Source organism: Trichechus manatus, unplaced genomic scaffold, assembly GCF_000243295.1.
Source record: "Trichechus manatus latirostris isolate Lorelei unplaced genomic scaffold, TriManLat1.0 scaffold00004, whole genome shotgun sequence".
Lineage (NCBI taxonomy): Eukaryota > Metazoa > Chordata > Mammalia > Sirenia > Trichechidae > Trichechus > Trichechus manatus.
The window spans coordinates 33,225,275-33,253,131 of record NW_004443940.1 but is presented as its reverse complement, the minus strand read 5'-3'; the positions used below and the strand labels follow the sequence as shown (position 1 = coordinate 33,253,131).

Sequence of the window (27,857 nt, the reverse complement as noted above, 5' to 3'; positions counted from 1 at the left end):
CCTCAATTCTGCTCCTATGACTTTCTATTGAGTTGTCTAATTCTGAAATTTTATTGTTAATCTTGTGGGTTTCTGATTGCTGTCTCTCTATGGATCCTTGCAGCCCGTTAAATTTGTCATTGTGCTCTTCTCTAATCTTTTTAATTTCTTCTAATGTGTGTTCTGCATTTTGCTTAATTCCCTTCCTAATTTCTTGAAGCGTTCTGTATATTAATTGTTTGCATTCTGCCTCCAGTAATTCCAAGAAATATTCCTCCTCTGGAAAATTTCTAGATTCTTTATTTTGGGAACTTGCTGAAGCCATCATGGATTGTCTTTTTATGTGATTTGATATCGACTGTTGTTTCTGAGCCATCAATGTTATTATATTTATTTATTTTATGTTTGCTTACTGTGTCCTAGCTCCTTGTTTTGTTTTCATATGCCCAAATAGGATGTTTGTATGAACTAGTTTGATTATTGGCACCTTTGAAACTCTAATGTTCTGTCACCAGGTGGTTAGATCTGTTACTAGGTATGTGAGCTCAGGAGTCTGCCCACTCCTGTATGGATTCAGTGCAGGTGCCCAGGTAGGTAGCCACCAAGTGTGTGGTGTAGGCTCTCACCTACAGTCCTAGACAGGCATGGGTGATTGGTGTAGGCACAGGCATCTGGCTGCAGCAGGGGGACACACTCTGAGCAAGGCAGGGGGCTGACAGCCACCCCTGAGTGTCCAGGAGAAAGGCATGTCCCTGTTCCCTAGAGTGCATAGGTGGGTGGGTTTTGCAGCTGGACTCTGGGCACCTAATGCTGTTGGCTCTAAGGACTGGGGGGGGGGGCACCTCTTATTCATCGGCCCCTATCACAGGTGGTTAGGTAGCATGGGTGGAGCCACCAGTCCTCAGGTCCCTGATGTGGGTAGGTGAAGACCCTGCTTAATGGGAAGAGCAGTATCAAATGTCAAGAACCTGCCACTTCACAGCTGAAACAGTTCAAGTTAGACTTCAGGTATATACCCTGATGTACTCTGGTAATGAGGGCCTACGCCCTCAGGGGGAAAGGCACTCAAAATCCATGAATCCCTTATGTCTGTGCTTAGGCAAAGGAGCTGAGCCAACCCTGGGTTCCTGGCTTAGGGCAACCAACAGTTTATTTTTTCCCTTGTTTGTTAATTTGTTCACTCTCCAAGGCCAGGAGAATGGCTCAGGGTATGTGATGGATCCTACTTCCGGCCCAGGGGACTCGGCAATTGCTGAAGCTGGTCTGGGACCCAGTGCAGAGCAGGGAGCAGGGAGGCAAATGGGAGAGAGGTTTTTCCCTAAGGCGGGTGTTTTTGATCCGCGCGGTAGGCCGTACACAAGTACTTATCTTTCACTGATCCAGGGCTGCTTCTCACTGGTTTTCTGGGTGGACGAGTAGACTCTGCAGCTGGGTCTCTCCCAGTGCTGAAAACACACCTCTCGAGCACTGCCGCTTGCCAGCCGCACCGCTCACCCACGAGCTGCTCAGACCTGAAGGGCTCAGGCTCTTGCCTGGTCCGGTCTGGCAACTCCTTGCTGCTGCCGAACCGTCTCTCCCTCCCCCGCCACAGTCCAGTTCCTCAGCTTTGCCTTAGATGTTCAGGGCTCCTAGATTGCCATAAATAATTGATTCACTTGTTTTTTCTGGTCTTTGTTGTAAGAGGGTCCACTGGTAGCATCTGACTACTCCGCCATCTTGGCCCCACCTCCCAGATGTTATTTTTAAGTGGTTGTGAATGAAGAATATTTTTGCAAAATGGGACACTGTGGAGGGGCACTGTCTGCTCTGTACCTCCTTTATAAGGCTCCCCTGTAAAGAGACATCATTCAGTGAAATTTGGCCATGGAAGGAGAGATTCTTTCCCTTCACATTACCCACATCCTAGTTCTTTTTTGGCAAATAGAATATCTTACATGAAAGCTTGGTGATTTTATGTAACTTCAAAGAAGTCCATGTCCTTGCCACCTTCAAGGGGTTTTTATTGTAATGGTATAAACTAAGTATTAGAGTTTCACTTTTTAATTTTTTTTATATCCTACTTGAAAGTAAATTTGATTAACCTTCTCTGGATAGAGCCCTCAGCTGGTTCCAGTTTATTCTGCATCTTTTTTCAAAGGTGTATTTTAAATGTTCTAGTCAAGCTGACCTGGAGGTGATAAAGGGAGCAACTGTGGAGTGAGGGAGAAGCTGGGGGCTTGGCGTTTATAGTCCGGGATTGGGGCTTCCTGGCTTCTCTGCTGCCTGCTTTGTGACCTTGAACCAGTCACTTTTTCCTCTCTGACCCTGGGTTTCAAGTGTTGAAAGGTCACCTTGAGTACTCACTGACTGGAAGGTGGGCATGGCCTTCTCACACCCTCAGCAGATCTGATGTTGGGATGGGAAGGATAGGGCACTTCATCGTCTGCAAGCAGAAGGAGAGGGGAGTCTGCTTTCCCACCAGCCCAGATGCTGGGCTTGTTCAGTGAGTTACCTAGATTGGAGGATGCAAGGTGCAACCTGTACAACATGTCTAGTATGGAATCGATGTTTTGTCTAGCTACCCACCAGCAGTACTGCTAAGTTCTGCCTCACTGAGGAAGTGGGAAGGCAGTCCTACTCAGAACTATAAAAGTGCAAGTGTGAAAGATAATTACAAATGAAAAGGTTGTTTTGGAGATGGTCTTTGCTCTGCCCTTCTTCAGGTCTGTTTAACGACTGGTCTGGCAACAGAAGCCATCTAATTGGCGTGTTGACTTGCCAGAGGGGTGTGGTGGAGTTGGGTTCGTGCACCACCATCCACGGGGACAGGGTTGCATGTCAGCAATCCTCCCAGAAATGCCAGGTTTGGGTTGGATTTTGATCCCCTCCCTATTTTTTTTTCCCTCTGAAACAGTGGTGGTGGATAATCACTCAGTATTTTTAGCTTTACGGTTTCTCTGTGCAAACCTTTTCTTGGATACATGGCTGAATCCTCTTATCCAGCCTTGTTTAGGATCTACAGAGTGCTTTGTTTATTTGAATGTACCTGAAATTTTAAGGCTTTTTGCAGAATGTTGCTCCAAGAAATCTGATGAATGTAGAACTCTAGAACTTATGTCTTAAAAGGCTTAACTACTGATACATTTGTAGACTTTTTTATGACTTCTTGTTGTTCAATGCCATCAAGTCAGTTCTGACTCATAGTGACCTCATGTACAGCAGAATAAAACTCTGCTTGGTTCTGTGCCATCCTCAAAATCATTGCTGTGTTTGAGTCCATCGTTGGCAGCTGCTTATCTTCGCCCTTTTTCCTACACCATCAAGGGTCAAACCAAAACCAAAACCTGTTGCCACTGAGTCGATTTTGACTCATAGTGACCCTATAGGACAGAGTAGAAGTGCCCCATAGGGTTTCCAGGGAACAGCTGGTGGATTTGAACTGCTGACCTTTTGGTTAGCAGCTGAGCTCTTAACCACTGTGCCAGGCAGGGCAGCTAAAACCACCCTTGGAATTAGCATCAGAAAGTCTTCTGATTGCACCATTGTAACCTTTCAAGGACTAAAAGGGAAGGGTCTCCCTTTTTAAAGAAGTAGTCAGTTTCTGGGCTCGATGGAAGGTGGACATGCAGTAATCGGATGGAGGTGAGGATGTCAGACTGTCCAGCTCAGTCTGCAGTTTGAATGGCCTTGGGCCCAGGACACCACAGAGCATCACTGTCTGCCGTGGGCCTGATGGAAACACAGGAGAATTGGTCACCTGCAGGCCCAGATTTCTCTAATTTCTGGGGCAGCCTTCCTAGTGGTGTCAACCTGAGGCTGTGTCATTTTCCAGGAAGAATGTGTCATTTAAAGGTTTAAATCATAACTCTGACCTTTTCAGAGTATTTTTGCTTTTTTTAAATCTCATCTGAACCTTAGCAAGACATAAACCCGCAGTTGTCGAGTCGATCCTGACTTGTAGCAACCCTGTAGGACAGAGTAGAACTGCCCTGTAGGGTTTTCAAGGCTGTCATCTTTATGGAAGCAGAGTGTGACATCTTTATCCTACCGAGTGGCTGATGGGTTCAAACCGCCGACCTTTTGGTTAGCAGCTGAGGGCTTAAACCACTATGCCACCAGGGCTCCTTAGCAAGGCATAAAAAAACCCACTGCCATTTAGTCGGTTATGACTCATAGTGACCCTATAGGACAGAGTAGAACTGCCCCATAGGGTTTCCAAGGAGTGGCTGGTGGGTTCGAACTGCCAACCTTTTGGTTAGCGGCCAAGCTCTTACCCACTGTGCCACCAGGGCTTCTAGCAAGGTATAGTGTTACCTAGATTTAACATAAGGTCTGCGACGTCCTCACGTACACTTACTTAAGATTTGCAGCAAACCTCTACAGTGGGAATTACTGTCTCTACCACTTTATGATGGATCGTGTGGGTTCGAGTCCAACATTCCCAGAGTCCAGCAGGTTGGTGGTTAGGGGTGGAGATGGGTGCTATGCTCCAGCAGTGTGCTCCAGGCCCAGGGAAGGGCTCACTTACCCCCGGCTATTGCAGTGTCTCCTAAAGGGTGTGTGTGGCAGAAGGGATGCAAGCCTTCTATTTCAATAGTTAACTTTGTTCATATGTGCACATAGGTATCTGTATGCGTAGACAGCTGCCATCCAGTCGATTCCGACTCATGGTAACTTTATATACAACAGAGCAAAACGTTGCCCAGTCCGTGTCGTCCTCAAGATCGTCAGCATGTCTGAGTCCATTGTTGCAGCTACTGTGGCAAAATCCACCTCCGTCTCACTGAGGCTCTGTCTCCCTCGCCCTCACTGGCCCTCTGCTTCACCAAATGTGATGTATTCCTCCAGCGATTGACAAGTACAAAGGACGTGAGTCGGACCGTGTTCTGTTGTGATCCATAAGTTTTCCATTGACTAATTTTCAGAAGTAGATTGGAGGCCTTTCTTCCTAGTGTGTCTTAGCCTGGAAACTCCCTGAAACCTTTCCACCATGGGTGACCCCGCTGACATTTAAAATAATGGTGGCTTAGCTTCTAGCCTCATAGCAACATGCAAGTCACCAGAGTATGACAAACTGACAGACGGGTGGTGGTATATAGGTGTATATATTCGTATTATTAGTTATTATTAGTTATTATTATTAGTTCAAAATGGTATGTGTAGTAAATTTAAGTTAAATTTTTTTTATTTAAAGAAGAACAGATGAACAAGCGTAGAAGGTTGTGGTAGAGCCCGTGAGTCCCCTCGTGACTGCAGTCTGGGAAAACACCACAGTATTCCCACTAGCTCTGCGAGATGCCTGGAAATCAGAGTCCTGCTCTCCATCCCAGCCTTGCTCTTTGTCCACCCCTCTTTTCTGAACCTTGATGCTCTTACTGAGACAGGGAATAATAATTTCCCTGGTGCTGGGGCAGGCTTGGTTGTGAGGCGCAAATGACAAAACAGAATAGACACAATTTGTACCCCTGTGGAGCCCTGGTGGCGTAGTGGTTAAGAGCTCAGCTTCTAACCAAAAGGTCGGCAGTTGGAATCCACCAGCCACTCCTTGGAAACCGTATAGGGTAGTTCTACTCTGTCTTATAGGGTCACTATGAGTCAGAATTGACTCGACAGCAACAGGCTTGGTTTTGGGTTTTTTTTGTTCACTCTACCGCTGTAAGATGGTAGATCGAGGAGGTTGCCACATCTGGCTGGGGAGACACTGAGGTGCCCAAAGTTTGTGATTTCCTGAGACCCGAGAGGTAAATTAAAAAATAAACCCAGGCCAAGAGCCCAGGACTTCCGACTCTAGGTCAGCTGTGTTTCCATTACACTTGTCTGCCTCCCACGTAGGGGTTGGTGGATGTGTCCGGTACACCGCCTCAACGAGGAGCACTGTGAGGACTCTCAGCTGCGTTGCGGTTATGACCGCTGAGCTTTCTGGTCTTTGGTTCAGTGCCTCTGACTGAACCTGACCTCAGTTGTCGTCATACATCAGCGCCCCCACACTCACCCCACGCAGTACTCTGGGAAGATCTAAGTGTGTCCCCACCTGCCTGATGGGTGCATATCTGGCCCCTCAAGACTGGTCCTCACTGAACTCCACTTTCGGGGCTGGATGCCCGTGCCTGTGGTATTAGGTGGCACCTGTGTTCTCCTGGGCTGGCTGAGTTCTAGAGAGGAGTGAAAACAGTCCACCTGGTAGAGACCTGCCCATCTGACTCAGGTGCCCATGTCCTGGCACTGTGCCTAAGGAGGGGTTGTTAGTTTAGGGTGGCTTGGAGGATGTGTTAGCTACATGCTGGTTTCCACTGTTCAGCTCTTCTGCAGGTTTGTTCCAGTGGGAGATGGGGAACAGTTCTAAAAATGAATCTTGAAGGCACAAGATCCCTGATCTCTTTATTACCCAACTGCCAAGAATATTTAAAAAAAAAAAAAAGTAAAAGCACAAGCAAAGATTTTAATTAGTGTTCACTGTCACTGCTCTTGGCGATGGTGATTTTGTGAAGGATGTACGACAGGGAGATACTTCGTATGGGGGCCTTTGTTCTCGATGTGTTCTCTACCTGTCAAAACTCTGCTACAAATCGTGGAGAAGAAGAATGGCGGAAATACTGCTTGACATTTTTCTTATTACAGAGATATCCCAACTCTGTTATTCTCTTTGGAAACAAAAGCACCACCAGCTTAGGAATCGTTTCTGGAACAAGGCCACAGTGAAAGACAGGGAAGGCGGTTTTAGCAGCTTTCTTGAGCAGTGTCACCGTTGCACTGGGGGATGGAGCTCGAAGGTGATCGACCACCTTGGTGTAAGGTATTTGTCACTGAATCTCAGGCTGGTGGGCCTGAAATTGCTTGGCGTCTTCAGTCAACAAGTGGTTCTGGTTCCTTTTGTTGTCTTTGATGTTGTTGGGTTTTAGTCCGTATTTGCAAAGTTGAACAGGTGCTTCCTTCAGAGTTTGTGAGCAGGGCTTGACTTTGAGTTTAGCTGTCCCAACCTTCAGAATGACCTGGAGAGCTGTCAGGGCCAGGGAGTTGCCCTTCGTGGGTTGGTTGTAAATGCTTGCCTGCCCAATCTGTGATAGGTGTTATCTTTGCTCCGCCAATGAAAAGGGGTGCTCATTGCTCTCTGTGGAGACTGAGAGTGTTCTTGGCTGGTTTGCACCAAGCCAGCAGGAGGTTTGTCTTCAAAAGCCCAATAGGGGAGTTCCAAGAGAAAACCAAGATTTTTCAGATTTATTTGAGCAGTTAATATCCTAGGGGTTCCTCATTGCCTACAAGCCGAAGCCCACACTCTGTGGTCTGGTGTGAACCAAAAAAAACCCAAACGTGTTGCCGTCGAGTTGAGTCTGAATCATAGTGACTTTAGCAGACAGTAGGGTTTCCAAGGATCGGCTGGTGAATTCGAACTGCTGACCTTTTTTTGCTCAGCAGTCTTAGCTCTTAACCACTGCGCCACTAGGGCTCCTGGTGTGAACTGTTTCCTAGAGTGGACACTGCTCGCCTCTCCGGGCCCACTCCAGCTCCGTTCTCTCTGTCCCTTGAACACTGGACTTTACTGTCCCCTGAGTGAAAGCTGGTCCCTGAAGTGCACCTTTAGCTTTTAAAGTCAGACCCATCCACTCCTCGTCTTTCCCCAGCTTCAAGTCTTCTCCTGTCCCCCAACCCCACAGCATGGGGCGTGTGTTTCACTTTGTCTTGGCGTTGCCTTGTTTGAAGGTCTTACTCCTTCTCCACAGTTGGGTCCTTCAGGGCAGGGACCACTTCTGACCTACTTGTGTGTCCTGTAGAAGTGACTGACTAAGATTCCAGATTCCAGGCTCTGGTGAGCAGCCCTGTTGGGAGTGTTTCAGGCCATCCTGCCAGGCTTGCCAGCTGGGGACAGAAGCACCATCCTCCCCTCCCCGCTGCAGAGGCCCCCAGAGCTGCTCTCTGTCCTTTGCCTCCTGGTTCCTCCCATGGCAGATGTGGAGAAAGAAGATGTTACTGAGGAACATGAGGGTGCCGAGTATCAGCTGGCGCCTGTGCCTGGCTCAGCCCGCCAACCCGCAGCACCGCCCATGGAAACGCGTGGGCCGCAGAGCCACTGCCCGCAGGTCTCTTTAAAATTGCTTTTCTTCCCCTTGGGTTTTCATCTTTCCTGCCACCGTGTGCTTTTTGATAAGAGCTGGCCGGTCTGCTATGGGAGGGAGCTCTGAAAGGCTCCTGATGGGTGTCCTCCTTGCCCTGGGTGGAGGGTGCTCTAGCTGCCCTTTGAGGGGGAAACAGTGATGGTGGACCCCTCCCCTGCCTTCCCACCCACCGTCCCCACTTCCACCTGCTCTGACCAGGGCCCCGTTGGGAGGGAGGCGCTGGGAAAGGCTGACTGGGAGGGGCACCTGAGGAGGGATTCTGACTTCTCCGTGCAGGGACACACAGATGAAATATGAGAAGGAAAGCGCTCTGTCTTGCTAGATTAGCCTCCCAGCTGCTCAGCCGAAGTGTTCGTCTGCCTGTCTCCATCCTAGCCATGTCACGTCTTCTGAGAGAAAAAAACAAAACAACCAGACAACACAGCTGAGTAGCTGAAGTCATAGAACCCTCTCTCCTGAGATGCCTTATGTAAAAATCAGGACTGTCTGCTAATCTCTGGGTTCCCTGATGGGCTTTTCAGTAACTATCATATAGTTGAAGGAGCCCTGGTGGCGCAGCGATTAAAGCGATCAACTGTTAACTGAAAGGTTGGCAGTTCGAAACCCCCAGCGGCTCCATGGGAGAAAGATGTGGCATTCTGCTTCCATAGAGATTCACAGCCTTGGAAACCCTGTTGGGTCACTGTGAGTCGGAATTGATTTGACAGCAGTGGGTTTGGTTTTGGTGTTTGTAATGTGAATATGGAGCACTGAGTCTCTGCTACATGTTCCACCTGGACAATGATGGGTTAAAACAATACTCCATGTTTACAATGAAAGTAGCCAGACAATATACCACCTTGCCAGGGACCTACATATAGTAAAGCCTGCAGAATATGTGACCCACTTTATGTTTCCAAGGTACGTAGAGGACCAAGACGTCCCTCCCTGATGTTGGTTTGCTGGGGACGAAGCTAAAAACAGAATTGGTCGGGTGCTGCCCATCGGAGGCCTTGGGCAGATCCCCAGGCTCCTGAGTTAGTGTCTTGTTCCTCAGATAGCTTTGTCTTCCTGGTATTTCATTGATCTGCGGTTGTTGCTTAGCATTTTATATAGCCCTTTATGGAATTTTGTTGCTACTCGGAAAATTTTATATAATTTCTTATGAAGCCCACTTTGATACTTTTGAATTTGAAAGCAAGCTTCCATAGTGATTATAAAAATAAACAGAGCCCACCCAACTCTTGTCACGTGAAGCACATGGAATGTTCCAGAAACAGTGTTCACACGGAAACAGCTCTGTGTCCCGGTGTGCAGAGAGAACCTGCAAGTACTCTTTAGGTCTGCGTGCCATCCCACTGCCGGCGCTGGAGTAAGAAGGATGGTGAGAGGCTAAGCAGGAGCAAGATGGAGGGGCTGGGCTGCCCAGGGCTTGGCTGGATTTGTATTTCTGCCCAGTGGGATACCAGCACCACACATGCCAGTACATAAGACATCAGATGCCTCTAGGGGCAAGATCTTCCCTTTGTTTTCCCACAGTTTAATCAGCATGGAGCTTTGAAAGTTACCTGGCTATTAAAGTGCGCCTCACTAATAGTTTGCTTTCTAGTAAAGAAAACCAAAGGCTGGCTTCACCCATTGCTCCCGGAATCTGGCATAACCAGAACGTGTTGCTTTCCGGTCCAGAAAGGCTCTGGCAGCGTCAAGCTTGCACCCTCCGGGAGTGGTGGGGATGCCCAGCCCCCCTTCCAAGAGTGCACTTTGCTTCTGGGTTTGGCGAGACGTACCTGGCAGGTCTTTGGAGCTGCAGTGTCTCACAGCCTTGATCAAGGTGGTGTGTTTCGCCATGCTGGAGCTGCCATTTTTATGTGGCCGGCCACTGCTTCCGGGTGGTGAACTGGTTTACTTTCCCTGTGGTGTTTCCCTTGGTGAACCTGAAAGAGGACACGTGCTTTCTTTTGAATTGTGGCGTGTGTGCCGCAGAAGTCAGCAGTGATGCCCTGTTGGGGACAGTGCGTTGACCCTTAAACACCTGACCACATCCTTTGCTTACAACCAGGATATTCTACAGTAAATGAATAAAAACTGTTGGGAAAAGTAAGGAGAAGGAAATGACAATAAAACACAGCACTCCTGCAGAAGGAGCGGAGGAACCTCTGCCTGCTGAAGAGTCAGCAGGTTGCCATGGAAACCCGGTATTGAGTCATAACTTGCTGATTCAGGGTAGAGGGTGTATTTCTGCCTCCTTGCCACTTCCCATTGAAATACACTGCTTCTGCATGACCGGATTTATATAAACCCTGTCTTCTCCATCAGAAATACAGAACGTTACTTATTTTTACTTTAATATTGGTTGGGTTATTGCTGCAGTTTTGTCTGTTTATCTTGTTCACAAATTGTTATGAATTTTTTAAATGTATGTTGAAATATTTCAGACAAAAAGATTCACAGTATTTTTGCAAGGAGCTTAGTTTCAGCACAGGAGAAGGAAGTAGCACATGAATGATACAAGAAAAAAAAGAAGCTTCCTCATCCTCAAGCTCTCTCTGCCATCTCTAGGAAGACCCATTTCCTCTCTGGTACCTGGTGCATGATGTTGCTTAACGCGGGAAATAGAGATCAGATCAGAGACTGAGAAACCTTAAGGGAGTGCTTTTAAAGAACATTGATGGGGTCAGAGAGGAAAATACTGTTTAGTGTGTCTTCAATCTGAAATATTTTCTTTCAGGAGACCCTGAAAACTGAAGAGAAAATAGTATTCCAGTAAACATTGTAAAAGTAAAATAATAATGTAAAAGTACTTCTAAAAAACAAAGAACTCTACAAGTGGAAAGGATAGTGCCTTTTAATAGAGTGTAAACTAAAACTAAACTCGTGGCCATCGAGTCAGTTCTGACTCATAGTGACCCTATAGTGACCCTATAGGACAGAGTAGAACTGCCCCGTAGGGTTTCCAGGGAGCAGCTGGTGCAGTCGAACTGCTGACCTTTTGGTTAGCAGCTGTAGCTTGCTGTAGCTCTTAACCACTGCACCACCAGGGCTCCAGTAGCATGTAGTAAGCTTGAATTAATGTGCCCTGCATGCTGTTTTGCATACTGAGAAGAGCACTGGACTAAATAGGGCCTGTTTTGGGGTCCTGACTTACCTCTGTGGCTACGTGACCGGTGGAAAGCCCCTCTATCATTGTGATTCTGGTTCCTGTTCTGTCAGATGAGAGTCGTCACCCCTCACATCCCAAGAGTGAAGGTACGAGGACCAAGTGAGACGAGGTGCGGAGGGTGTTTGTGAGCTGTGTTGTTGTTGCTTACACTCGTGCTTCTTCCCCAGTGAGATTTGCTACCTAAAGAGACCTAAAGCAAAGTGTTTCTCTCCACGGAGACCAGATGAGGCCAGTGAGTGGCCGGATGCCATCTTGGACTTGGAAGTTCTTGGCCTCCTCTCTTGATCCTCTCCCATGGGTTGGAAGCACCACGAGACACGTGATCCTGTATGTAAATCAGCAGCAGATGTATTGATTAAGTCTTGGAGAAGCATAATGCTATAAAAGGACTGAAGGGAGGAATGTTGAGTAGGAAGAATAGACGGCTGCTCCTCAAAAAAGGAAACTGTATAAGTTGGTGACGTGGGCACTGTCTTGAGTTTGCCACCAACCGAGGCCTGCAGTGTGAGTGATCCTCTACAAGGGATTCAGGAAAGGCAGCCAGCATTTTCAGTCTTGCATTTTTACACAGCAAGCCATAAAGCCGTGTTTCGCTTGTTTTTCTGGAATGCCCTTGATTTCATTTAAAGGAGAAAAACAACGTGTTGGAGTATTCTGCCATGTGGGATCCTTCGACTCCCTGTTCACAGGCCTGGGAGGAGTAGCCATATGCTGGCCCTCTGCCCTACTCAGCAGCTCACCTGTCTTGGGAATGGTGACTGCTGGCCAGTCTTGTTTTGAGTAAGTAGCCTCTAGGTGGACCCTAAAGTGGCCAATTCTGGCCTCAGGGTTGGAGTAGAAGATACGGAAGGAGAGCGTCTTAGTTTCCTAGTGCTGCTGTACAGAAATGCCACAAGAGAATGTCTTTAATGAAAAGATATTTATTCTCCCACAATTTAGGAAGGTAGAAGTCTGAATTCAGGGTGCCAGCCCTGGGGAAAGGCTTTCTCTCTCTGTTGGCTCTGGAGGAAGGTCCTTGTAGTCAATCTTCCCCCGGTCTAGGAGCTTCTCAGCACAGAGACCCTGGGCCCAAAGGATGCACTCCACTCCCGGCTCTTCTTTCTTGTTGGTATGAGGTCCCTCTCCTCTTTGCTGCATTCTTTTTCATATCTCAAAAGAAACTGACTCAAGATACAAGTAATCCTGTAGATTGAGTCTTGCTTCATTAACATAACTATGTCTCATCCTGCCTCATTAACATCATAGAGGTTAGGATTTGTAACACATAGGATTATCAGATCACAAAATGGAGGACAACCGCACAATACTGGGAATCATGGCTTAGCCAAGTTGACCCATACTTTTTAGAGGACACAGTTCAATCCATAACAGAGAGATCTTCTGGAATCAGTCAAGATTGTTATGCTCCTGTGATTGATTCTGTAAAACAGCCCCATCCATCACATTAAATTAATGTAAAGCTGAGTTCATTCATGTTGGGGTTTGTTTGCAGTTAATTGATAGCTCTCTTTTAGTTTTATAGTTTAAGAGCTCTAAGCAAAAGGAGTTTTATGTTTGCATACATTTAAATAGTATAAACATTACTTATTCAACATTGGGAGTTCTTTGACTTTTCTCTTTAAAGTTTAAGAAAAACCCACTGTAGGGAAATCTCCCTTGGCTACTAAAAGTTACAATGAATTGAGATGATTCTGTCTAGCCTTCTCTCCCCCCTCCCCCTCCCCCCCCTTTGTGGAAACTCTCCCCTACCCAAGCTCATGGCTAGTGTGAGGGGTAGCCGTGTTACAGCGTGACTTCAGCCTCCAGCCAGGGTTGGCCCCGATCTGAGCTGAGCACTTGGAGAGACTTGGACTGGAGGCTTGGAGAGAATTCACTCTTTTGGCCTCACTGGTGACTAGAACTAGAGGATATAAAGTTGGGGGGCTGTTGGCTTCCATGTGTCCCCCTATGTGGACTGGTTGATTTGCAGAAAGCAGGGAGGATGAAGTGGATAAGGAAAAGAGCTGAGAAGAGAGTCATCTGTGCTGCCAACACGGGAGTCCCTGGGTCAGCTCAGTCATATTCCTGCTTATGTCAACCCAGAACCTTTATAACACATTTGTCTTTCTGCTTAAGCTCATTTGAGTTGGTTTCTCCAACCTGCCTCACCAGTGTCTGGCTGTTATGTATGGTGTTTAGGCCAAGATAGTAGGAGCCCCTAGAACCTGCCGTGTTCACTGTGACAGCCTCATCACTGAACCCCCAAGGCGTGGAGGGATGGAGTGAATGAAAAACAGCATCAGGGCAAGGCAGAGTGAAGTTGCTGTAGCTGAGGTCTGGGCCCTGGCTCTCTGCACAGCAGTCCTGAGGAGCCTTGAGCAGCTGTGGCCACACCTTGGTTGAAAGGACAGACCTGCCCCAGGACAGACCTGCCCCAAAAGGGGGGAAGAGGGAAGTGGAGCCTGGGGCATTGTCTGCTCTGGCGGCCGGAGGAGCTGGTTCTGGGTGGTGGAGGGAGAAGCAAGTGCCAGGCCAGATGTTAAAGCCTTCAGTTTGGGTGGAAGAAGAAAAGAAGAGAAACAACAGCCTCAGTCAGTGATGGGACACACCTAGCTTGTTGTTGGGATTTAGGGTCCTTATTGATGAAGATCAAACTACAGGTTTTAGTGTGGATTACACCTCAACATAAAGAAAACAGAAATCCTCACAACTCGACCAATAAGCAAGATCATAATAAACGGAGAAAAGATTGAAGTTGTCAAGGATTTCATTTTACTTGGATCCACAGTCAATGCCCACGCAAGCAGCAGTGAAGAAATCAAATGATGTATTGCATTGGGCACATCTACTGCAAAAGATCTCTTTAAAGTGTACAAAAGCAAAGATATCACTTTGAGGACTAAGGTGCGTCCCACCCAAGCCTTAGTATTTTCAGTCACCTCTTACGCATACAAAAGCTGGACAATGATTAAGGAAGACTAAAGAATTGATGTCTTTGAATTATGGTGTGGTGAAGAATATTGACTATACCATGGACTGCCAGAAGAATGAACAAATCTGTCTTGGAAGAAGTACAGCCAGAATGCTTCTTCGAAGCTAGTATGATGAGACTTCATCTGGCTTACTTTGGACATGTCGTCAAGAAGGACCAGTCCCTGGAAAAGGATATCAAGCTTCGTAAAGCAGAGGGTGGTCGATGGAAGAGAGGAGGATCCTCAAGGAGATGGATTCACACAGTGGCTGCAACACTGGGCTCAAACAGCAATGATTGTGAGGATGGTGCAGGACTGGGCGGTGTTTCATTCTGTTGTACGTAGGGTGGCTAAGAATAGGAACTGACTGTACCTCACCTTGGAAACCCTGGTGGCATACTGGTTAAGAGCTACAGCTGCTAACCAAAAGGTTGGCAGTTCAAATCCACCAGGTGCTCCTTGGAAACCCTATGGGGGCAGTTCTGCTCTGTCCTATGGGGTGGTTATGAATTGGAATCAACTTGATGGCAGTGAGTTTGGCTTTTTGTAGGTGCCTTGCCTAACACCACCACCACCGCCACCCAGCTATGGAGGAGCAAGAGTGGTTTCATGCTAAGCCTTATCATCTGGAACCAAGCTTTAAGTAAGCACCCTGAGGGAGGGGGGAGGGGCGCCTAGGTCTGTGATGATACCGTTCTTCACTTGCTCTTTTCCCGGATAAGCAGACGAAAGCCAGGTCACAGGAAAGTGATTTTCTTCATCCTTTCAGCACTTAATCCTCAGGGAACTGCACATTTTCATTGACAATGGGAATTGATAAATATTGGATGGTTTCCTCAGTCCCTTTTCATACCTATTTGGAGATTTCTGTGGTACTTTTAAGGGCAACGCCATACTGGAAGGCCTTCCTGGCCAACATGCAGGTAAACTTTCAGTTAATTACATGGGGGCTTCAAGTGGCCGAGTTGACAATGGAGCCGAGAAATGAGACTTTTGTCGATGTGCATGGCAGTTCTGGGAGCCAGAAGAATGGGCTTAACACTGGTGTTCATTGTCTCAAGAACTACATAGGCAGCTCTGGTAATGGACTGGATTGCCCAGAACAGTGTCTTGATTATCTTCTCGCTGTGGCATTCTGGGAAGCTTACGTGGTCGTTAAGTTGCAAGTGAAGCCTGGTGCTTGGAGTAAGAGGGGTAATATATAGAACACTGGGTTATTCACCCCATGAGAAGCCCCCGGCATCCTTGGTTCTAGCACCCAGGCGCCCCTAACAGGTCAAGGAAAAGCAGCAGGCCAGCCCTGCACCCAGGGGAGGGTTCCAGAAGAGATCTGGCCCACACCAGTGTGGCCCTCAGACTGCCTGCCATTCATGTTTTTGTTAAGTTTCCTGCGATGCATTTCCTGAGCAAGCCTTCCTGGTCCTCTTTGTATCCCCAAGTCCTGGTGCATAGCAGGCCCTCAGCTGTGTGCTGAAGAGACTGTCCATTTATGGAGAAGAAATAAGATGAGGTGCGGAAGCAAGAAAGTATAGGTGTTTAAGGAAATGGTTGGAGTGTGAGATGTGCGAGGGCGAGTTATAGGAGAGGAGGCCGAAGGACCCCCCCTCCACCAACCCGCAGCTGCTCCTGGCACTTCCCCCATGTGGCGATTGCTTGTTATTGACACGTCTCTCTCATCTCCCGAATTGCGAGCACCCAAACCCAGGATCTGGCACCTGTGTTGCCAGCGCAAAAAAGCATTTTTTTCAGGGAGACTTATTTTCAAATTAGTGCGTGCAGAAGGTCCCCTGAAGGTTGATGGTTGCAGGTGACTACAAGGAGGGGGCTGAGCTGCAGCTCTAAACCAGGCTGTCCCTGATGACCTCCCACAGAAGCCGAGTTTTAGGGAGAACGTAAAGGAAGCGAGGGAGCTGCCCTCATTTGTCAGAGGAAGAGCAGTCCACCGAGGCGGCCGGTACAGAGGCCACACGGGGCAGGGCGGGCTCCTCAGTGGCAGGGAGGTCGGGCTGGAGCAAGATGAAGAGGCTGTCGGAAAAGCAGTGGGGCATCGCTGGTGCAGCCTGGAGATGGCCTGTAGGGGGCTGGGAGGGACACCCATCAGAAGACAGGTAGGTGAGGCGGGGTGCTGAGATGGGCTGAAGTCTGGATCTGTGGGGATTGCCAATGAGCTGGACGTGGGCTGTGGCTGTGAGAGAGGTGAAGAGGCTGTCGGAAAAGGCAGGGGGTGTCGCTGGTGCAGCCTGGAGATGGCCTGTAGGGGGCTGGGAGGGACACCCATCAGAAGACAGGTAGGTGAGGCTGGGTGCTGAGATGGGCTGAAGTCTGGATCTGTGGGGATTGCCAATGAGCTGGACGTGGGCTGTGGCTGTGAGAGAATGCAGTCCAGGAGGTCTGCCATGATGTGATGTCTTGGCTGGAGCAAGTGGAAGGACGAAGCTGCCGTTGACTGAGATGGGAGAACCGAGGAGGGCAGGGGAGGAAGAAAGCTGAAACAGCTGGGCATCAGTGCGGAGAGGCAGGAAAGGAGGCCTGGACATCTGGGCTTGTCCTGCTCTGGGGGACCCCCCATACACAGCCCTTGTTGTTTAGAGGGGTATCTACAAGCCTACTCAAGATGACTGACTCCCCCTGCTGGAGTCTGGAGATGTGCCTTTGTATCGGGGTCAAGGCATTATGTCATATCAGTCACCACGTTCATTAACTAATTACTAATGGAGCACGGGAGTGCATAACATTGAGTTACCTCGTTGGCATTGCTGGCTGCTCCGTGGCACTGGCTGGGCACTGGGCTTGAGGGATGGGAAGCAGGAGGTAAGAGATTGAATGCCTGCTGTTCAGAGCGAGCGGGTCTGTGTTTGGGTCTGCAGGTGGGTAGGATGCCAGCTGCCAGCACGTGTCTCGTTTTCTCACGCTTGTTTATCTAAGGCACGTAATTTTCCTGCACTTGGATACTGGCAGCAATGATCTGATACTGTGCCGCGTACTCGTGTGTGGACGTTCTCTGAGTTGGAGTTTCCTCACACTGAGCTTCTCCCTCCCGGACCTGGGGCCCTGTGCAGGTGCTGGGAGCAGAAGTGGGAGAGCACTGGGCCCTGGCTCAGGGGAAGGAGGAAGCAGGCCAGCTTACAGACTTTCTCCAGCACAGGAGTAACGAGGCTGCCGTCACAGAAGAAGGTGCCAGCGGTTCATGCACTTGGCTGCTGCTAACCGAAAGGCTGGCTGTTTCAGTCCACCCAGAGGTACCTTGGAAGAAGGACCTGGTGCTCCGCTTCCAAGAAATCAGCCACTGAAAACCTTCTGGAGCACAGTTCTGCTCTGACACACATGAGGTTGCCATGAGTCAGGATCAATTCGACAGCAGTGGTTTTTTGTTTTTTTTTGCATTCTCAGGACATAGTCTGAATGGATATCCAGCCTTCTGGACAGAGCAGACACCTCTCTTTCCTGGAGAGGCTGGGAGCGGGGTGTCCTTCCACGTTCTCCTGACTGGATGGCCGTGGATGCCTTCCAGTAGTAGTTGTTTTCTCATTTTACAGGTGAAGACACTGAGGCACAGAGAAGTTACCTTGTGGAAAAGGTCCTACGTCTTCCAGGTGGCTGACCAGGTCTGAGGCCAGTGCCCAGGCTTCCCCTTGCAAGCCATTGCCTCCAGAGATTGTCCTCGTTCACATATTCCTTCCCAGCAGGAACCATCTGGCCTGATTTTTGGTTCAGCAAACGAGGTCACTAAAAACTGAAGCACAAGTGAAGTGCCGCGGACCTGGGTGAAGAATTCTGGTTGGTGGAGTGACATGCGATTAATTACCTGTGTGTATGGCCTTTCTAACTCCCACCCAAGTGATTGTGTGACAGGGTAATTGTGGCCTTCCAAGGGGATTTGTCAGTTTTGCCTTAGGAGAGAGCCAATTCCAGAGCAGAGAGGGGGAGCCCACCACCACCAAGGAGGGAGAGACCTGGCAGCAGGAGACTGCGCTGTGCGCTTCCTGGCCCACAGAGAGAGAAAGCTGAGTGCCTTTGGGCAGAGTCGACGGCCAGGGAGAGATGTGCCTGCGAGCACAGCTGGGGAGAGCCTATCCTGATGGAAGAACCGTATCCTGAGTGTTCTTGAGCCTGAATTGTAACTGTTAACTTCCCTAATAAACCCCATAATTGTGAGTGTTATCTGTGAGTTCTGTGTGGCCATTGCAATGAATTATGGAACCCAGTAGAAAGTGCTGTGGGAGGGACAGTTGGTGTCAGAATTGGTAGAGATGGCGGAAAGAGGAGGCATGTGTGACCTCCAGCTCATAGGAATCAGCCTTGGGTTGTTGACCTTGGCTCTCCTTCCCTCTTGTGGGGTTGGAAGAGGTCAGGTACTGCCCCCAAGCCATTTTTACAAGGAGTTAGAGAAGGCTAGAAAGTTGGGTGAAAATTTAAATAGACTTATTAGGTGGGGGAAAAGGCCCTCCAGCCTCAACAATGGCATGGTGGGGGCCACAGAGCAGAGACGGTGGTAGGAAAATCCAGAGGAAAGGAGAAGAACCAGCATGGCTGACAGCCCTGGGGTAGGTTTTTCACAGGATTTTTTTACATATGTTGTGCTTAATCCTCAACACATCCCAGTGAGTTAACAACCAAAACCAAACCCGTTGCCGTCGAGTTGATGCCAACTCATAGTGACCTTATAGGACAGGGTAGAACTGCCCCATAGGGTTTCCACAGAGCGGCTGGTGGATTCGAACTGCCGACCTTTTGGTTAGCAGCCATAGCTCTTAACCACTGCGCCACCAGGGTTTCCTCCCGGTGAGTTAGGTGGTGGTATTCCTGTTTTACAGACTGTGAGACTGAGGCTGAGAGGAGCTAAGTAGCTCACTGCAGTCACACCCCCAGGAAGAGCAGTTTGAGCTGGCGGTACCTGACCGAGCCTGTAGTTGGGCTGAGGAGCTCAGCCCTGGGGTTCTGTGGGTTGACCCAAGGATCCAGGTCACTGAAGGGCAGTGCGCCTCGTGTGCCCTCTGTGGTCCAGCGTGCCGGGGCCTGGTGGGCTTGGTGCCAGAGCACAGGACTGAGGCCTTCTGTGCCCTTTCCTTGGACCCTGGTTTAACCTCCACCCTTGTCCCTGTACAGGGGCAGCTGACTTTTCCTTCTTGAGCTAATACCTGAGAGCCTTTGAAGCAGGCAGCATTCTTTGCTTTTTATGGCAAAGAGGCATATTTGACTTTGTTTAAAAGACTAAGATCTTTCCTAAAAGAAAACAAAAAACCAACCCATTGCCGTCAAGTTGATTCCGACTCATAGTGACCCTGTAAGACAGGGTAGAACTGCCCCCCTAGGGTTTCCAAGCTTGTCATCTTCAGCGAAGCAGGCTGCCGCATCGTTCTCTAACGGAGCGGCTGGTGGGTTCGAACTGCGGACCTTTCAGTTAGCAGCTGAGTGCTTTAACCACTGTGCCACCAGGGCTCCTCAGGATCTTTCCTCGGGGTTAGGTTTTGTTTGAAACTGAAAAAGAAAGAAATACCGCTGCTTCCACAGTTCTCATGCCTTTCAGCCAGTGGGTGAGGAAACCCCAAAGGTGGGCAGATTAAAATCAACCACCCCTACTGCCCTGTTCCAGCCGGGCCTCACTGCTCCAGCCCCTGCCTCCCAGATCCTGTCCCTGTGCTCAGCTTTTAATGACCCACCCCCACTCCGTGTCCCCTCTCCACTTCACATCAGATGGCCGTTTTCTCACTGTTCAGTGTTCTCTTCTTTCGACCTTCTAGGCCATGTGAGATGAGGTCTGTCTGCAGGAAAAGCTTCAGACAGGAAGGTGATATTTCTCTCTCTCAAAAATAAAAACAGTTGCTGTCGAGTTGATTCTGACTCTGGCAGTCCCGTGTGTGTCAGAGTAGAGCTGTGCTCTGTAGGGTTTTCAAGGCTGTGACCTTCCGGAAGCAGATCACCAGGCCTGTCTTCTGAGGTGCCTCTGGGTGGGTTCGAACTCCCAACCTTCTGGTTAGTAGTTGAGCGCCTAGCCGTTTGCACCACCTGTCTCTCTTAGAGTACTAATAGTAATCAGTGAGCAAATGGACACTTCTATCGACTGATGGTTTTAGCTACCCTGGATTTGGGGTTTTTGAGAGAAAATTCTTCCTCTTTCTGACTCCTGAAGTGGCCTCTTGTCAGTGACTGCTGACTCATACTCTGACTTCCTCAGACCTTGCGTTTTACTTTCTCTCTTGTATGGCCTGTGTGTGGACACTAGAAGTGCAGAGAAGGTTCCTTTGCCGCCTGCAGTGGCAGCGACAGGGTGGGGTACCCTAGCATGGGGAGGGCACAGAGCAGAGAGTTTGGACTCTTTGCTTTGGGTTGATTTCTGACAGTTCATCCTTCACCTCCATGTGACCTTGAAAAAGCCACCTGTCTGGGCTTCTGTGTCCTCATCTGAGCAACTTATTTTTAAACCATCTCCAGAAGAACTCCAGTGTACATCCGGCCCTCGGTATCTGCAGGGGATTGGTTCCAGGACCCCTGTGGATACAAAAGTCCATGGACGCTCAAGTCCTGTATATGAAATGGTGCAGTATTTGCATATAGCATATGCGCGTCCTGCCATATACTTTAAATCACCTTTAGATTACTTATGACACCTGATACAAATGGAAGTGCCAGGTAAATGGTTGTTACACGGTACTGTTTAGGGAGTAAGGACAAGGAGGAAAACATCTGCGCACGTTCAGTACAGACGCCACCGTCACAGGCCTGTACGCACAGTGCACGTCAGACAGCGCTGGAACGAGTGTGGGACAGAAACTGAGGATCTGGGAGGTGGCGGGAGGCTACAGCAGGGGGTGCCCACACGTCACTGTTTTTCCCCCGAGTATTTTCCATCTGTGGTTGATTGTGGATGCAGAACCCGCGGATATGGAGGGCTAACTGTATAAAACGGGCAAAAGTGGGGCTGTTGTGGCTAACACTCCACCTCAACTCCAGGCCAGCAACATCAGAGAGATTCCTGAGCGAGGGGCCTGCAGAACCCCTTTCAAGTCTGAGGTTCCATCTGGGACAGCAGGCAAGCCTTCCCCAAGACAGGTTCCCTGAGAAGCTTCTGACCATCACTGCCAAACCTCACTGATCACATGAACCTGTGTGACCAATAGCACCCTGTCTCCATCTGCATGTCTCCCCTTTGCCACCATCTCCCCTGCCTCCATGCAGGTGGAAGGAGCATGAACAGAATAGAAGCTCAGGGTTCACCGTCTGCTGGATGGCCTGCTTCCTCAGGGTTCGCCGTCCGCTGGACGGCCTCTTTCCTCAGGATTCGCCGTCCATTGGACGACCTGCTTCCTCTCGGCGAGAGGGCTTGCACGTCTCTCCCAGAGTGAGGAAAAGAGGCGGTTTCGTGACTTACTGCATCTTTCTCCCCACCCTCAAGAAAAAAGTCCAGTCCCCTGAATAACTCTCACCCTCCGTTCATTCTCTTTGATTTTTCTTCTTAATGAGCTCTGGTCTTCAAATGGGGCCGGGAGGAAGAACAAGCACTTTGGGAATACAGGAATCCTTGGCGAATTACCTTAAATTAATGAGACCGATAAGGGGAATCGAGTTCAGCTGTGCAGATTAGCTTCATGTTCTGGGTCTTGATGGCTTAAATTGCAGATTCTAATTAAATACCCCCCAGTAACTACAGTGTGGCTTTTAAGGTCTTTTTGACCTAAAAGTTTTCTCTGATTTTTGAACACTTATCAAGCATAAATCTAGTCCACAGATGCTCCCTTTTAAGCGTTTCTATTCCTAGAAATCTCAAGATGCCTAATACAAATGACCTCCTCAAGGGAAGGGGCTGGGCAGGTGCAGTGGGCGGGGCCCCGCATAGGGGAAGTGAAGGGAGTAAGAGTGGAGAGTTTGGGAGACTCCCTTGGGCTGGTAAGATGTCAAGATACAGAAGTGGCATCTGTTGAATGGTGTGTATCCGCTATCCCAGGTGACGGGGGAATGACTGGCAACTTCACTAACAAGCTGAGCAGGGAGCAAGGCAAGGTGACAGAATACCAGAGATACTCTGGGGAAAGGTTCAAGAGAGAAGAGCTCCTTGAGGTAAATTCGGTGCCCAGGTTGCCCCCTCTGCCTCCGGCCAGCTTTTAGCGATGCCAGAGGATGACAGAGAACAAAGGAAACAGTTTCCCTGTGATCATGTCCCCAAACATGGCCCTTGTCTCCATGGAGTCTCCCCCTGGCTCCCTCCCTGTGTGTCAGGTCGTCTTAAATGGATGGAAGCAGAGCATGGGTGGAGTATTTCATTAAAAATACACAAGATGCAGAACGACGGTGAACATTCCTTCCTGTGGCTGTGTAGTCTTTTTATAGTTACTAGAAGAGTTCAGTGACCCTTTTATGGAGCAGTGAGAGTTATTTGTGTACAGCTCACTGGATTTTCACAGTAAATTCACTCGTGAAACCAGCGCCCAGACCAAAAAACAGAACATTACCTGAACCCCAGGAGCCCCCTCATGCTTTCCCAGTCAGAGCCCACCCCTCAAGGTACCGCTCTCCTGACTTGTGACGCCATAGCTTCATCTGGCCTGTGCTTGATGTCATGTCAGTGGATCACTTTGTGTGGCTGGCTTTTCCCCAGAGATCATTTCTAAGATTTCTCTATGTTGTTTCATCCATTCTTCTGTTGATGGGCACTTGGACTGTCTCTAGTTTTTGACTGTTAGGAATGTTGCCACTCCGAATGTTCTTTACGTGTCTTCTGGTGAACTTAAGTATGCATTTCTGTTAATTCTGAGTTATGGGGTAGGAGTCTGTTCAGCTTGAGTAGATACCACCCAGCATTTTCCAGAATGGTTGTACCATTTTACACGTCACCAGCAGTGAGTCCGAGTGCCAGCTCTTCCACATCCTTGCAGGCATTTGAAATTGTCTGTCTTTTCCATTTGAGCTAGTCTGGTGGGTGTGCCATTTTAATAGCAGTATTAATAGTGTGTCTTATGAATGTTCCGACGTGTACTTACTTACCTGTATCTGGGTGTTTGGATTGCTTCCAGAATGTGTTGTTATCTGTCACAATAAACATCTCTGCTTAGTGGTCTTTTCCATGCTCTGCATTACTGGTGAGGAAATTGGTTTTTGTTGCTTACAAATCTTTATAAATAATGTCACATCGCTTTCTGAATGCTAGTGCCACTTAAAAATCTTATCAGCAATGTAGGAGAGTCACGCACCAGTCTCCCCAGGCCCTCCAGCCTTGAGTATTCTCAATAAAAGAACAAACAGGCCTCTTTTGGAGGACTGATTTAGGTGAATATTGGTGCATTTGGCCTTGCTTTAATAATTATTACTGAAGAGTTTGATCACTTTTCCAAGATGTTCACCATGTATGTTCTTTTATAAATTTATTTCTTTTGCTACTTGGATTTTTAGTAAGGTTTTTTTTAAATTTATATAAGCATTATTGTGAAATATAGACACTAATAGTGCAAGTACTTTCCCAACCTGTCTACCATTTGCATTGCCTTTTCTTTTATTAAGTATATGCCTTTTGATCTCAGCAAGCCAGCAGGTCTTCACCTGGGTGACTTCTCTGTGGCCCCCTGGCCAGGCCAGTACCTCTCTGCTGAGGTGCCCAGGCTGAAGGTTTCCCGGGTGCCCCTAGTGGAAGGAGTAGGAACAGAGCCTGCAGGGAGGGAAACTGAGCCTGCCTAAGGGCTGAGCGCACTGGCCCCCTGTCCTGCGCATCCCAGACGCTGCTGTTACAGATGGGTCCTGAGCTCTGAGGACTGCCCCCCAACAGCGCCGGCCAGAGTTGGCCTGAGGGGCCTTCTGTTCTACATGAAGGCACCCCGAGTTAGCCAGCAACTGTGGAGCATGCAGCCCAGGGGAGTTTCCAGAGCCCCCCATTCTTGCACATGTAATCCTCACAGTGGCCTGTGAGGGGTACAGCTGGCTCCATTTTAGAACCCTAAAAGCAGAACCTTGGAGGAGCAGCCGCTTCTCCTAGGGCCTGTAGCTGTGAGCGGAAAAACTAGGACTTGAATTCTCAGCTCCTCCTTTTCCCTAAGCCAGACCCCAGCCTCACTCTCTCAGCAGATCACTCCTGGAGGGGCTGGAGGGAGCAGGAACATGCACTTCTGCTTCTCATTCTTTGGGGCTTTGAGTGGAGCTTCAGTGAACACGGAGCAGCTCTCCCTTCCCCACGTTGAGACAATAATGTGAGTGTTCTCAGGAACTTCTTGTTTGACCAGCTTGTTAAGTTTGTGTTTGTCTGTTTTTAGATGATGGACTTGGGTGTGCTTCTCTGAAGAAATGCCACGTGTCTCTACTGGTCCAGGAGCAAACGTATCCAGTAAGTGGCTCGGTACATTCACTGGTGCGTTAACGTAAGCGCAGGAGCAGAGGGCCTTCAGCCGTGGAGGTGCTGACATTTGGGGAAGACAGGTGTCTCTGGACATACGAGGCCTTGGAGAGGGGCATTTCAAACCAGGCTTATCACTCAGCCAAATTATCTTAACTTCGGAAGGTTGGCTCCTCCTAGGAACACCGGGAGTTGTAGCGCATAGGGTTGAAAAAATGTGAAACTCCCTTCTTGCTTCCTAAGCTCCTGCGACGAGCGTCAGTGATGTGCTGTAGTGAGCATCTGGTTCAGGTTGCAGTGCTGTTTGGCCCAGAGCCCGCCCTGTCCACAGCACAGCACTCTCCACCTTAGTTAGGCACAGAGTATTATCACTTACACACTTCCCGGAAAGAAAGCCAGAGACTGAGGCACACGTGAAGCTTCTGTAGCTCCTAGAAGACGAAGATCAGGTCGGAGGTGTGTGCCTTTGTCTGTCCGATGTTGCGCCGTGCCAGCCCAGCCAAACCAAAACCAAACCCACTGCTGTGGAGTCGATTTCTACTCATAGCAACCCTGTAGGACAGAGTAGAGCTGCTCCATCGGGTTTCCAAGGCTGTCAGTCTTTGTGGAAGCAGGCTGCCACATCTTTCTCCCATGGAATGGCTGGTGTTTGAACCGCCAACCTTTCAGTTAGCAGCCAAGTGCTTTAACCACTGCACCACCAGAGCTGCTCCTTCATGTAGCCCTTGTCTCTTCTAACAGAGGTTGCAGTGAATTGATTTAAAATCTTAAAGGGTCTTGAAACTTCTGGCAACAGAAAGATATAACAAAGCAAATCAGAAAATCTCAAAAACCGTATCTTATGATTGAACTTAAACCATCATTTCAGATCTGCACATTTTCCTTGAAAAGGGCATGATCTCTTTATGGGATCCCATGGGCGTGCTGTGGAGTGGAGGAGGAGAGGTGACGGAGGGGGCCGAGACCAGCAGATCATGTACACGGGCTCGTCACCTGCTGGAGGACCCCGGCTTTGCTGCGTCTGGCTGTGTTAGCTCGTGGTCTCCGTCCGTGACAGCAGTGTCCGGCGGTCACCATTCCCGGGGTTTCTCACCAGTGTTTGCTTCTGTTTCTCAGGGCTGCTGCCACCCTAGGGAACGAGGGCCTCGTGACTGCGCTTCCCCAGGAGTTGGGCGTGGTCTGGCCCAGGAACGAGAAACACAGCGCTGCCAATGACATCATGACAGCAAGAGAGCACAGCCCCCGCCATGGCTCCAGGGCCCGTGCCATGCAGCGGGCGTCCACCATCGATGTAGCGGCTGACATGCTGGGCCTGTCTCTGGCAGGTACACGCTCTCCGTGTGCAGGTCCCACGCCGTGGCAGCGGTGGGAGGGCCAAGTCCGCCTCCTGGTTGAGTCCCCCATGACTGTCCCAGGCCAGAGGGTGCCCCGGTGTGGCGTCCCTGGGGAGTGCTTCTGCTGGAAGCTGACCACTGTCAGTTTCTAGTTGGGACGGACACCTCCATGCTAGTCTGCCGGTAGATGACGTGAGAACACCCACGGCGTCTGTCTAACCAGTGTCCAGGCCGTGATCGAGGCCTCTCTAGGGGGGGCATATAGCCCGGGGGTGGGGGGCATTTGGTCTTGGGGTCTGAAACGCTTTGGAATCACAGAAGCAAAGTGTTCAGAAAATGAAGAAATCATCTCCTTTTTGGAAGGGCAGGGGGCAGAGTGTTGGGGTTTTTTTTCCGTTAATGCTAGAATCAGGAAAAGTTTATTAAGGGTGATTTTTTTTTCCATTATTTGTTTCTATCCAGGAAATATACAAGATCCAGATGAGCCCATTTTGGAATTCAGCTTAGGTAGGTGTCTTTTAAAATTTTTTATTAAAAAAAAAAAATTGCTTAAAATAAAACACCGCCACTCACGCGGGTTAGTCTCAAAGAACCTGCTGTTGCCGCCACCCCTGCTGAAGTGTTTCCTGAGATGAAACCAAGACGAAGGTGTGAACTTGCTGTCAGCGTGAAGGAACCTCCGAGGGCAACAGGGCTCGTGTCTCCTCGGGGTGGGGACTGCCCTCCTGTCTGGGGCTGTGTTCCCTCAAGGCTGGCAGGGGCGGGAGCAATGAGGTGAGCTCACCCAGAGCTGCCAGCAGAAGCAGCCCCCACCCTCCTCTCCTCCCAGCTCTCTGAGGAGACGCAGGGAGGGGTGAGAAAACTGGGCTGTGGTTCAGCTTTGTCACCTTCTGGCTGTGACGCTTGTGTGGTTGAGCTTATCTCTCTAGCCCTTGGCTCCCTGCTCCGTGAAAGGAGCCGATGACACCTGCCTGCCGTCCCCCTCAGGGAGGAGCAGAGGAGAGGATGTACGTAAAGATGCATTAGAATGTGCTGGATCGGGGATCGGGGAAGCATGGCGATAACTGTGGCTTACCGAGGAGGTCTGGGAGCTTAGTGGAGCCAGCCTGAGACCTCCTCCTCCAGAGCCTGACACTATCCAGTCTCCTGTCCCCTTCACCTGGCCCCTTGGTGGTGGTCAGCATTGGTTGGTGGCCTGGGTCGGTACCTGGGTCTGTACCCTCAAATGTGAGGGTAGAGTGAAAGATGTTTCAGCTACACAGAGTCGCAAATACAGTTCCTTCTTCTGCACCCTTTCTCTTCAAGTTGGTGGAGGATGTGTTCCACCCAAAAGAGAATAAATGGAGAAAAAGGAAGCCATAGATCCCAGGAAATGGAGGATGTGGCAGGATGGCCAGTGTGTGTCAGCCATTGAAGTCAGAGCAGAAGTTGAAGGGCTCCAGGAAAGGTGTCACCATGGAGGGCGCGGGGAGGGGATGGGACCAACACCAGTGAGTTGGTTTGATTGAGAGAGTTTGTACTGAGAGGCAGGTTATGGAATCATTGGAGAGTGTGGGAAGAACGTAAAAGGAGATTCAAAGAAAACAAGCTAATGAAAAACTAAAAATGTGGGAATCATAGTACACCACTTGACTCATAATGAATAATATTTATGTAGTTCTAAAGATGCCGAATATGGATTTAATGAAAGGTTGAGCTAAAATGATACTGAGCATGGGAGAGGATGAGAGTTGGTATAATTAAGCTAAGAATCCTCATCCTCTGATAGAAATCAAGACATTTCTGAGTCTGATGAATCAAGAGCAGGGATATAGTCATGTTGATTAGATACATGGAAGAAACACTGGGAAGGAACAGCTTAGAAACGGGAGGAACAGGGTGATGAATGGCAAATACCTTGAATCTCAAAGTAAAGATCATCAAAAATTAAAAAAAAAAACTAAAATATATGCTCTTTGTAAAATGTTTAACACAGAAAATCTTAGCAGTAAAGAAAATCCTATTGGAGAGATACAGTCACAGTTGATATTTTGGTATATATTCTTCCAG

At 49.0% G+C, this 27,857-nt stretch overlaps 1 protein-coding gene across 1 annotated transcript in view; it reads left to right on the top strand.

The window, feature by feature from the left end:
* The window catches only part of INPP4A (inositol polyphosphate-4-phosphatase type I A), a 103,861-nt gene that overhangs the window by 8,840 nt on the left and 67,164 nt on the right, over positions 1–27,857 (top strand). The window contains exons 2-4 of the mRNA XM_004369329.2: positions 24,395–24,465; positions 25,591–25,799; positions 26,271–26,315. Of these exons, the coding sequence (XP_004369386.1) occupies positions 25,694–25,799; positions 26,271–26,315 (151 nt within the window). The 5' untranslated portion in view covers positions 24,395–24,465; positions 25,591–25,693. The remainder of the gene's footprint in view (positions 1–24,394; positions 24,466–25,590; positions 25,800–26,270; positions 26,316–27,857) is intronic.